Here is a 12,385-nt window from a genome sequence, read left to right on the forward strand (position 1 = left end):
GGAGAAGGGGAAGGCGTGCTAAAATTAATGCTTCAAGATTGCTTTGAATTCTCCGAGGTTGGGCTTGACCCTGGCAGATTACCCATATGTGGGGCTGCACAGAGACCACAAAGAAGATGTCCCAGCTCTCAGAACTAATGGAGTACTTCTAAATGTAATGTAAAATAATGGAAGACTTCTAAAAGCTTCAGCTTCACAAATTACTAGCGTATCCTAGCTAAATATCATTAATAGACTTCAGGGTACTTTAAAGCAGCAGTCCCCAACCTTTTTGGCCAGGGGCCGGTTTTGTGGAAGACAATTTTTCCACGGACGGGGTGTGTGTGGAGTGCGGTCAGTGGTTTCAGGATGATATAACTGTGCATTTTATTTCTATTAGTTTGGTGTGATGGCTAAGCGTGTGGTCTCTTATCTGGGAGATCTGGGTTTGATTCCCCACTCCTCCACTTGCAGCTGCTGGAATGGGTCAGCCATAGCTCTGGCAGAGTTGTCCTTGAAAGGGCAGCTGCTATGAGAACTCTCTCAGCCCCACCCACCTCACAGGAGATAGAGAGCCGCTCTGAGACTCTGAAATTTGGAGTGGAGGGCAGGATATAAATCCAATCTCTTATTATTATTATTATTACTATTACTACATTGTAACATATAATGAAATAATTATACAACTCATGGCCCAGTTGCTAACAGGCCATGGACTGGTACCGGTCTATGGCCCAGGGACTGGGGACCCCTGCTTTAGAGGACTACATGTTTCCACCTTTTCTTTGTATCCTTCCTCGCCCCGATGCTTGAACAGACCCTGCATACTATTTCAGGGGTGTCCAACATGCAGTTTGGGGGCCAAATCAGGCCCCCAGAGTGCTCCTATCAGGCCCCCGAGCAACTGGCTGTCATTGCTTCCTCCTGCTTAATAGCTTGCTTTGCAAGCCTTGCTCGATAGCACCGGAGCTACAGAGCAAAACCTCTATTTTCTCCATTGGCTGCGGTTCCACCTTTGGGGAGGAAGGGGAGAGGAATAGTTTGCTTTGCCAGGCTCTCACAGCAGAGCTACTGAGCCAAGCCTCTCTTCCTTCTATTGGCTGAGGCTCCTCTCCTTCCCAGTCCCTCAGGACAGAAGAAAAGAGCCAGAGCTTCCTTTGCCCAGTTCCCTGAATTCCATGGGAGAGATACAAAGAAAGCATCTTTAAGACAAATGAGTGCTAACGCTTTAAGCATGTTTTAAGTTTTTAAAAAATATATTTGCGTTTGTGTTCTTTATAAAATGTATATCTCTGCTACCTAATCTTATATAGGTACACACATGGCTTGGCCCAACCCGAGATGGCCCGGCCCAACAAGGTCTCATTTATGTCAGATCCGGCCCTCATAACAAATGAGTTCGACACCCCTGCTCTATTCCTTTCTGTTTAATAAACATAATCTGAATGCTCGAAGCCTGATCTTTGCAAACACATCGCCCCTATTCGATCTCACTTTCCAATGAGCAGCAGAGGGAAGGTGCAGAGGCTGGGCCTGCCGTCCCTCGAGCGCAATAGCTTGAAATAACAATCGTTTGCCTCTGCGGTGGCTTGTAAGAGCAGAGCGGGAGACGTGGCCACTAGGTGGAGCTCTTAAAACACAACACAGATGCACAGTGCTAGATGATGCGGGGGGGGGGGGGGCTCCAGCCACTGGGATAGGAGGCATCTGAGTCGGATCCTTCAGAGGGTCTATCAGACCCCCCCAATTTCCACAGCCATTACAGGCAGACGATGCCATCTTCATACGACTGCACCTGCATCCCAAGCAATGTTCCCTCTAAGCTGCAGTGTCTTGTGAGCTACTGACATTAAAGTGGTGAGCTGCTGCATCAATGAGTGTGCTCTGGTGTCCTTCTTCCTGAGCTAAGGCAAAAATGTGTGAACTGGAGGCTAAAAATCTGTGAGCTAGCTCACACTGACTCAGCTTAGAGGGAACACTGATCCCAAGGACCTTTTGACATTACGTTGTAGTTAATAAATGCTGTTTTGTGTAGAAGAAGAATTGCAGATTTATACCCTGCCCTTCTCTCTGAATCAGAGACTCAGAGCGGCTTACAATCTTCTTTCCCTTCCTCCCCCACAACACACACCCTGTGAGGTGGGTGGGGCTGAGAGGGCTCTCCCAGAAGCTGCCCTTTCAAGGACAGAGTCTCAGAGTGGCCTACAATCTCCTTTCCCTTCCTCCCCCACACCAGACACCCTTTGAGGTGGGTGGGACTGAGAGAGCTCTCCCAGCAGCTGCCCCTTCAAGGACAGAGGCTCAGAGCGACCTACAATCTCCTTTCCCTTCCTCCCCCACAACAGACACCCTGTGAGGTAGGTGGGGCTGAGAGAGCTCTCCCAGCAGCTGCCCTTTTGAGGACAGTCTCAGAGCGAGCTACAATCTCCTTTCCCTTCCTCCCCCACAACAGACACCCTGTGAGGTTGGTGGGACTGAGAGAGCTCTCCCAGCAGCTGCCCTTTCAAGGACAGAGTCTCAGAGTGGCCTACAATCTCCTTTCCCTTCCTCCCCCACAACAGACACCCTGTGAGGTAGGTGGGGGTGAGAGAGCTCTCCCAGCAGCTGCCCTTTTGAGGACAGTCTCAGAGCGAGCTACAATCTCCTTTCCCTTCCTCCCCCACAACAGACACCCTGTGAGGTTGGTGGGACTGAGAGAGCTCTCCCAGCAGCTGCCCTTTCAAGGACAGAGTCTCAGAGTGGCCTACAATCTCCTTTCCCTTCCTCCCCCACAACAGACACCCTGTGAGGTTGGTGGGACTGAGAGAGCTCTCCCAGCAGCTGCCCTTTCAAGGACAGAGTCTCAGAGCGACCTACAATCTCCTTTCCCTTCCTCCCCCACAACAGACACCCTGTGAGGTAGGTGGGGCTGAGAGAGCTCTCCCAGCAGCTGCCCTTTTGAGGACAGTCTCAGAGCGAGCTACAATCTCCTTTCCTTTCCTCCCCCACAACAGACACCCTGTGAGGTTGGTGGGACTGAGAGAGCTCTCCCAGCAGCTGCCCTTTCAAGGACAGAGTCTCAGAGTGGCCTACAATCTCCTTTCCCTTCCTCCCCCACACCAGACACCCTGTGAGGTGGGTGGGACTGAGAGAGCTCTCCCAGCAGCTGCCCTTTCGAGGACAGTCTCAGAGCGAGCTACAATCTCCTTTCCCTTCCTCCCCCACACCAGACACCCTGTGAGGTGGGTGGGACTGAGAGAACTCTCCCAGAAGCTGCCCTTTCAAGGACAACCTCTGCTAGAGCTACGGTTGACCCAAGGCCATTCCAGCAGGTGCAAGTGGAGGAGTGGGGAATCAAACCCGGTTCTCCCAGATAAGAGTCCACGCTCTTAACCACTACACTGGTGTACTTTTTAATTATGACATAGGAGAGACCAGATGGGCAAACATGTTCTCTTACGAGTCCCAGATGACGCACCTTGAGGATTGTAACAAAGATGAGGATGCTGATGAGGAAGAAGATGAGGCTGCTGAGGAACCAGCTGAGCCAGAGGGTGGCGCTCCTCAGCCCCATGATCTTCATGGTCTCTTTCAGGCGAGCTTCCTTCTCGTGGACCACCCCTTTGATGAGCATGGAAACGGAGTAGTTCCAAGCCAGTATCAAGCAGAGAGGCAGAAGATTGGCTAAGGAACGCAGGAAGCTGGGAGGGGGAGGATGACCAAAACCCACACACATTTGTTAAAACTCCATTCATAAAACATTCATACTCTGACTCAACAAAATATTTCTATGACACCAGAAGCTTTGTTCTCGAATTTTAGACCAGAAAACAAAGCTCCCAAAGTTGTACAAGAAAGAATTACCTTATTACTATATGCAGCTAGATCAACAATCGCCAGTACATGGAAAATTGACAAAACTCCAGCCTTAAAAACCTGGTACAATAAACTCTGGAATTTATATATCCCAGCAAAACTTAATGACAAATTGAAACCATTAAGGGACTCTAAGTGCCATTCTGATATAGTGACTGTCTGGTTTCCAATTTTAGAAGAAAGATCTGAGACACCTACTGTTATAGAAGCTTTTCATTTATGGTAAATGGGATTAATCTACTTGTAACAATTTGACAACAGTGACATGGAAAAGTATTTGTTTATTAATACTGTTAAACAATACGTAAGTTTGTATTGCTACATAACAAAACGACCAATAAAAATTATTTGGGGGGGGGGACTCCAAAGCAAGAGCAGCATTATCCTCATCCCCCCACTGCTGCCAATCTGTCGTCTCAGACGGATTTAGTTTCAGTCGGCTCTGTTGCAACCACCCCGTCACAGCCTCGAGCACATGGCCAAGGTTTTCCGGGGAAGAGTCTGGGCGTCCATCCATCAAGAGACAGAGCTAGGTGTCATCGGCATATTGACGGCAACCCAACCCATACTTCTGTACTGGGCGAGGGGGTACATATAGATGCGAAACAACACTGGTGACAGGATTGCTCCCTGCATTCTAATGGGCATCACTGGGAGACCATGTCACCAATTGCCACCCTGTGTCCCCAACCACGGAGGAAGGAGGAAAACCATTGTAAGGCAGTCCCCTGCCCTCCTATGTCGGCAAGGAAGTAGGTCAAAAGATCATAATTGACCGTACTGAGCGCTGTTGCCGGATCTAACAATAACGGCAACGTCAATCCGCCTCCGTCCAGATGTCTCCGGAGGTCATCTGTGAGAGTGACCAATGCCATCTCCACCCCGTGGCCAGGTTGGAAACTGGACTGGGATGGGTCCAAGACAGATGCTTCATCCAGGAAAACCTGGAGCTGTTCACCAACCGCTCTCTCAACTACCTTACCCAGGAACGGTAAGTTCGATACTGGGTGGTGGTTGGATGGAACCAACAGGTCCAATGATGGTTTCCTCAAGAGCGGCCATATCACTGCCTCTTTCGATCCCCCTGATAAGCGGGACAAGTTGACAATCTCTTCCAGGGGGACCTGGGCCCCATCCCCACAGGCCTTGACCAGCCAGGACGGGCACGGATCTAAGAAGCAGGTGGCAAACCTCACAGCTGCCAGGACCCTGTCGACATCCTCCTGGGAGAGCTGGCTGAAATGGTCCAGACAAGGACTAGAAGATGGACAAGGAGCTTGAAGTTCTCTTGCCGCATCAAGCGTGGTCGGGAAATCCCAGCAGAGCGACATGATTTTATCTGCAAAATCTCTTGCAAAAGCCTCACAGCCAATGTCCAATTCCTTACTGTTTCGCTTGCTCTGTGGCAAGGTAGTTAATGGTTGAATAGTCCTGACTACCCCTGGGCCAAGAGAAGTTAAACTACAGAACACCCGCTCACGGGCCTTCTCGGCTGCGGCCCCATATCTCTGGAACCAACTCCCAGAGGAGGTGCGGGCCCTGCGGAACCTTGATCAGTTCCGCAGGGCCTGCAAGACCACGCTTTTTAAATTAGCTTTTAGGAATAGCTGAAGTACAATTTTACAATGAAGAAAATCCGCCATTAGCACTAACTAGAATAGCGTCAATGATAATGTTATAGTTTGTTTTTATTAATGTTCTACTGGTTTTTAAGGTCAAATAATGCTTAAATTAATGTTCTTAATGTAATCGTTTTATTAATGCACCATTGGTTACTATGTTGTTTATTAATGTTTATTTATTAATATACCATTGGTCATTGTGTTGTTAGCCGCCCTGAGCCTGCTTCGGCGGGGGAGGGCGGGGTACAAATAAAATTTATTATTATTATTATTATTATTATTATTATTATTGGCCTGGGTGCAAGTTCGCAATAGAGGCTGCATAAAAATCCCTTTTTGCAATCTTCACTGCCACCTCATAGGCTTCCATAAGGGTCCTATAAGACGTTCTGGATGCTCTGTCACTTTCGTTCTAGCCCTCTCAGCTCTCTCTTCATTCCATGGCTCTCCAGGTTATACAATGGAGCTCGTTTGCAAAAGGACAGAGAGGGTGCCAGGAGGCAATCTCACTGATGGTTTCAGAGAACCAGCTATGCCAGTCCTCTACCAGCTCCTCTAATGAGGTGCCAGGGGGTCTTTGGATCTTGCAGAGCCTCCTGAAACTGCTCTGGGTCCATTTGGCTCCTTGGGTGAGCATAAATCTGCTCGCCACCTAAACAGGGCCTCTGCCAGCCTCAGGCGTGATTTCTCTTCCAGCCCCGAAGATGGAACAAGCCATCCCTGGTAAGTCCCACACACACCCGGGTCATGAGATCCCTCAGCAGCCCAGCCGCTCTTAGTGTCAGGGCTCGTGGGCGTCCTCTCCCAGGACTCTGGCCGGCCACTAACCTTGCCAGTGTTGAGTCCGCACGAAGGGAAATCCCTCTACCGGCCTGGCCCCTGTGCAGACAATGACAGCTGCACCGTGGGGAACTCTGACCCGCAAGGGAGGGGGTCCCTCGCCTGTTCAGTTTGGGCCTGCAGCAGAAGAGCAAGACTGGAGTCCAGCAGCATCTGAAGCACCGACAAGATTCCCAGAGTCTTTCCGGAGTCCCAAGGGAAGTTTAGCCCTTGAAAGATTACACCTGGGCAATCTTGAAGAGACATTCAGCTGGGCAGCCATGTTGGTCCGAAGCAACAGAACAAAGTCGGAGTCCAGGGGCACCTCCGTAACCAAGAAAATATTTACTCAAGGTATAAACTTGCATGTGTGCACACTACTTCTTCACATACCATATCTGAAGAAGTGGGTGTGCACATAAAAAGTTATACCTTGAATAAAAAATTGTTGGTTTTAAAGGTGCCACTGGGTTTGAATTCTGTTCTGGGAAATCTGGTTCTTTAAAGAGCTACTGGATTCATATCTTGCTCTTTTGTTGAATCATGCACACCAGAAAGCTTCTAAAAGTCCAGAAGGGAAGATTTTGGGAGACAGAGCTCGATTCCCAAACTGTGTTTCCCCACCCCCTCGGCGACTCTTTGCAGGTCCTTCCTGTATCAGGATACCTTCTTCTCTGGGAGAACCGGGTTTGATTCCCCACTCCTCCACTTGCACCTGCTGGATTGGCCTGCTGGATCAGCCATAGCTATCGCAAGAGTTGTCCTTGAAGGGGCAGCTGCTGTGAGAGCCCTCTCAGCCCCATCCACCTCACAGGGTGTCTGTACTGGGGGAAGAAGCTAAAGGAGATTGTAAGCCGCTCTGAGTCTCTGATTCAGAGAGATGAGCGGGGTATAAAGCTGCGGTATTCTTCTTCTTCCAAGACAAGAGATGCAGAAACTGGCCAGAGAATGACAAGTGTCTCAGGAGAGGAGTCGGGGAGGCCAGAGCCAGGAAGCAACAAGGGGCAGGCTGGGCAGCGAAGAAGCTCCCTACACACTCAAGTGCCCAAAGGACAGGGCTTCCTGCACAGGCTGTTTAAAATTTTTCCAAAGACTGTGAAGACCAGAAACTTGCAGCAACTCACGGATCATTTGCATAGCAGGGGTAGGGCATCTGCTGCACATAGATGCCCGTGCGACGCAGCGACGGCATCCCAGAGAGAACCCGCACCACCGCCTGTTCCACGAGGTCCTGCACATAGACGAAGCCACTCAGGACATATTTAAAGTCTTCAAAGGGATCAGCAGTTGGTCCTGGTTGCCAAACCCTGGATGGGGCACAAGCAGGCAAGAAGAGTGAGTTTTGGGGCAACGACACTCGGCACTTCAGGAACGAAACAAGAAACAACTCAGATGGGGACTGGTGAATGGCCCCTTGTGGTACGGTTGGCAGCTCCCAGTCTGGCCACGTTTCTACCCTTTAAATTTGCAGGGTGGCTTCCAGTTGGCCTCTGCCCTGGAAGGTAGCTGGGAACCTGATTGACACTGCTGAGGCAATGGGTGACCACTGGGCGTCATCGACCAGAGAACGGACTCATTTATTCCCGTGGGACAGGCTCAGGGCGGGTTACATCATAAAAACAACCAACAGTAAAAACAATAAAAGACCAATTTAAAATACATATAAAATCCAAGACTACAAAGTGACAGTAGAGACTAAAATGGCGGTGCCGCCTCATAGCCATGGCCCATTGTCCAGGCCCAGCAGTGGGATGGAATGAAGGGGGGAGGCCGGTAATTTCTCCTCGCCAGGCAGAGAGACCAAAGGTTCAGGGGAGGAGGGGGCTGAGCACCTGACGCCACCACAGGAGGGCGAGGCTGAGGTACTCCCAGGAACCCCCTCTGATGAGCCCCAAGTATAGGAGCCCTCCCTCTCACGCTGGGACACAGCCCTGCCTTCTGACTCCAGTGAGGAATGCCAGGCCCACACCCCCGTGAGCTGTTTGAGAGGAGGGAAAAGCATTGTGGATACTTCAGCGTCGCTTCCAGACGGAAATGACATCATGCTGCTCTTGGAGTCAGCCTATGGTACTCTATGGTAAATATCATTAAGATTGGGTTAGTTCCTGGAGTGCTGCTAGAAATGCGGTTGTCCTCGCCTCATTTTCCTCCCACTTCTCACAGCAGTGAGGGCAGGCAACCGAGGGTGGCGGTGGGAGTTCCCCTGCCCTTAGTGAGCACCTGGCAACTCGACCTCTACCCCAGAGCTGACCGCAACATCTGACGTTTCTCTCCAACTGACCCCTCAGGCTTCGCAAAGCCCTGAACCTCTCCAATTTTCTACGGGTACTAAACGCTACAAGGAGCAGCCCCGTAGTTAGCCAGGGGCCCACAGGGCCTGCCCCCCTGACACTTTAGGGGGCTCTCACCCTCAGGCTGCCCCACTCTTCTATGCCATTTAGATTGGGTGGGAGGGGCACCCAGGAGCAGCCGCTGCCCCTCTCGTGCCATTTAAAGGACCCACAAATCAGCTGAGCAGGGGGCAGGTCGCAGGAGCAGTCACCAGCCTCCTGCATGATTTAAATGGCCCCCTCCCCTCATGGCCCCTAGCTACGGGGCTGACAAGGAGGGGCCTCAGTTTCAACAACGAATAGCCTGCTCCTGGAGGGGCGGGGCTTGCATCTCCACCTCCCTGCAGGAGTATTTAAGGCCTCAGTTCCCCCTCAGCCTTCGCAGGAACAACATCTAAGCTCTGGTGCTGTTGGCTCCAGCTCCTGAACTCCTGCCTGGCCTCTCCGACCTCAGGCTGAAGCAGCAGAGCTGGCCCTCCCCACACACACTTGGATCATCTTCACTGCCATTGGCTGCCTGAGCCAAGCGGCCCCTCCGGCACTGCAGAGTGCTCAGCTGACTCCAGGGCTGTTTTCATTTCCCAGCCTGCCCTTGGGTTCGTTCTCAGCGTACCGAGACCTCACCAGCCATCGCCTCAGCGCTTTCCAAGCAAGTTCCTCGGTCTTACAAAAGAGAACCCAGCCATTAGCGGCTCAAGAAATTACGTCTTTCTCTCTTTTGTGTCAAAGCGAAGTTGATGTCTCCACTTTGAATGAAGAAAAAGCTTCCCAGTTTCCCCAAATCTGGCCGTACCTGCCCTTGGCATGGAGGGGGTTGGTCGTCTCACCGATGTCCATGTGGATCTTGATGTGGATGCGGGCTGGCAAGTCTGGGCCAAGCTGTCTTTGGTTCTCTGATGGCAGAAACACAACTCCGGCCCAGAACTGGTCGCTTTTCTCCAGCAACAAGGCTCGGGAGATGAGACGCTCTTCAGTCGACACCGCCTCGATCTTGTCCAGCAAGGCACACTAGGGGCAAGGGGCTGCCATCACCCTCAGTTTGTGCAAGAATACACGCCTGCTGGCCAGGATCCCGTTCCCCCGACACTACAACTTGCCTTCGTACTTGCACAGAGCACCACTAAAGAGCCTGTGAAGGAGGATACTGGGGCGGGGGGCTGGGGAGACCTAATTCATGACCCCGAACACACCTCAAGAAACTGGGAAAAGGTACGAATAGCCTCATCCAATTCAGCATAGGCATCACGCCAAGTGTAGGCCCGACCTGCTGAGTCTCCCGACAGGAACTCCCTCAAGGATGACACATTCCAGTACTTTCCGCTGAGGCGCTGCTCCAGGTATTGGGCCACCCCAGGGCTTTCCAGAAGGTTCTGAGGAAATGAACACAGGTGCTTCAGATTTCTAGGCTGAACCTTCAACTCTGGAGCTTCTTGTTTCAGGTGTCACCTTAAGAAATTTTAAGCACATCCAGATTTTTTTAAAATCTCTTTACAGCACTGTTTAGAACTATTGTGACCATTGGCTGATCTTTTAGCAGTTTTTTCTAACAGGCAGTTTTTGAAAACTGATTTTAAAAGAAATGTTGACCCTTGTATGCACGTATCTTTTGTAACTGCTGAAGAAACTTTGCATTCTGAGGAAATTATATCGCTGCTGGGTGCTGGCTTACTGGTATTTCCGTCAGCTTCTATATGATGCTGATGCTGATATTTGATTTATATTCCACCCTCCACTCAGAGTCTCAGAGCGGCTCACAATCTCCTTTATCTTCCTCCCGCACAACAGACACCCTGTGAGGTGGGTGGGGCTGGAGAGGGCTCTCACAGCAGCTGCCCTTTCAAGGACAACCTCTGCCAGAGCTATGGCTGACCCAAGGCCATGCTAGCAGGTGCAAGTGGAGGAGTGCGGAATCAAACCCGGTTCTCCCAAATAAGAGTCTGTACACTTAACCACTACACCAAACTCTCTCTATATCTTTCAGATGGCCTAACAAGCCATCTCCAGCAGCCTTCAGGTGGAGAAAACAATTTGTGTGGTGTGTAGTGGTAGTGGAGTGTTGTGCCATTGCTGGGTAACCTTGGGCCAGTCATCCGTTCTCATCCTAGCTTACCTCACAGGGTTGTTGTGAAGATAAAATAAGGGAAAGAAGAACAACATAAGCTGCTTTGAGTTCCCACTGAGAAGAAAAGTAGGGTACAAATAAAGACAATGAATTAGCTACCCCTTGGATTCTATGAGGGATAGGGGCATCGGATTGCATGTGACAGACGTCTGCTGTACATCCAAGACCAGGGTACCTGGCAAGCTCTGTAAAATGTCACTTTAAAACCCAACCAAATTATAGTTTTTGCTTCCTGGATCCAGGGGCATAAAATAAGTTGAGGTTCGTTCGACAGCCCTTCTCAGCACTGGGACCCATGTGGCTGGACTGCAAAATAAGCATTAGGAGTTCTTTTAAAAGCCTACGCCGCACTGGGCGGAACCTCGGCAGCCCCCGGTTTTCACGTCACATCATCCCCGGACCACAGCATGTCAGATCACCAGCGGATCAGATCTGCGTCTCTCTCTACAGACAAGCTGCATGAAAAATTCAGAAGGATGGTCGTGTGGGTTTCTGTTTGCACAAGCCAGTGACAAATACTCCCAGCCACTCGGCAGCATCATTCCAAAGGCTCGTTCACCAGGCCCGTAGCTGCAGTGGGGCCTGGGAGGGGCCAGGCTCATCCTTTAAAAACAAAACCCTTCCAAGTATATGGCGACTCCGCTGGAGAACCCCCGACCGGTCCCCGTTGCTCACTGCCACGCTGAACAAGTAGTATTGCTGCTGGTCTTTTCACTTTTTCTCTCCCCATCCCTAACACACCTTGCAGAGCAAGGAGTGGGGGCGGGGGGGGGGAGAGTCAAGAGGTCTTTGTCTCTCTGAGAGAGGGACACATAAGAAAGGAGTGGGGGGAGCAGAGCTGCTGTGACTGCCAGGTAAAGGGGGGTTAGTTTGTGGAACTCAAGGCAGGTTAGAAGACGGCAGATTTATACTTCGCCCTTCTCTCTGAATCAGAGACTGAGAGCGGCTTACAATCTCCTATATCTTCTCCCCCCCACAACAGACACCCTGTGAGGTGGGTGGGGCTGAGAGGGCTCTCAAAGAAGCTGCCCTTTCAAGGACAGAGTCTCAGAGCGGCCTACAATCTCCTTTCCCTTCCTCTCCCACAACAGACCCCCTGTGAGGCAGGTGGGGCTGAGAGAGCTCTCCCAGCAGCTGCGCTTTCAAGGACAGAGTCTCAGAGTGGCCTACAATCTCTTTTCCCTTCCTCCCCAACAACAGACACCCTGTGAGGTGGGTAGAGCTGAGAGGGCTCTCCCAGAAGCTGCCCTTTCGACAGTCTCAGAGCAGCCTACAATCTCCTTTCCCTTCCTCACCCAGAAGAGACACCCTGTGAGGCAGGTGGGGCTGAGAGAGCTCCCACAGAAGTTGCCCTTTCAAGGTCAACTCCTGTGAAAGCTATGGCTGACCCAAGGCCATCCCAGCAGCTGCAAGTGGGGAATCAAACCCGGTTCTCCCAGATAAGAGTCTGCGCACCTCACCACTACACCAAACTGGTTGAGAGCCCAAGGCCCCCTAGCCCCTCCCCCCGCAACAACAAATCCTACTGTGGGCCCCACCAAACATGAAATCCTGGCTACAGCCCTGCCGCTCACTGTGGGTTGATAAGGATACCTTACCACTTGGTAAATGGTGATCTGATCCATCGCGAAGAGAGGGAAAGGGGCAGCTGCCGGAGG

The 12,385-nt window shown here is 51.2% G+C and overlaps 1 protein-coding gene across 1 annotated transcript in view; it reads right to left on the bottom strand.

Moving 5' to 3' along the window:
• Window positions 1–12,385, bottom strand: part of LOC132567470 (phospholipid-transporting ATPase ABCA1-like) — a 202,481-nt gene that overhangs the window by 160,429 nt on the left and 29,667 nt on the right. The window contains exons 17-20 of the mRNA XM_060233146.1: window positions 9,796–9,975; window positions 9,399–9,613; window positions 7,400–7,582; window positions 3,437–3,659 (exon numbers count right to left, since the gene is read on the bottom strand). Of these exons, the coding sequence (XP_060089129.1) occupies window positions 3,437–3,659; window positions 7,400–7,582; window positions 9,399–9,613; window positions 9,796–9,975 (801 nt within the window). The remainder of the gene's footprint in view (window positions 1–3,436; window positions 3,660–7,399; window positions 7,583–9,398; window positions 9,614–9,795; window positions 9,976–12,385) is intronic.

This window comes from Heteronotia binoei, chromosome 2, assembly GCF_032191835.1.
Source record: "Heteronotia binoei isolate CCM8104 ecotype False Entrance Well chromosome 2, APGP_CSIRO_Hbin_v1, whole genome shotgun sequence".
In the NCBI taxonomy this organism is placed as follows: domain Eukaryota; kingdom Metazoa; phylum Chordata; class Lepidosauria; order Squamata; family Gekkonidae; genus Heteronotia; species Heteronotia binoei.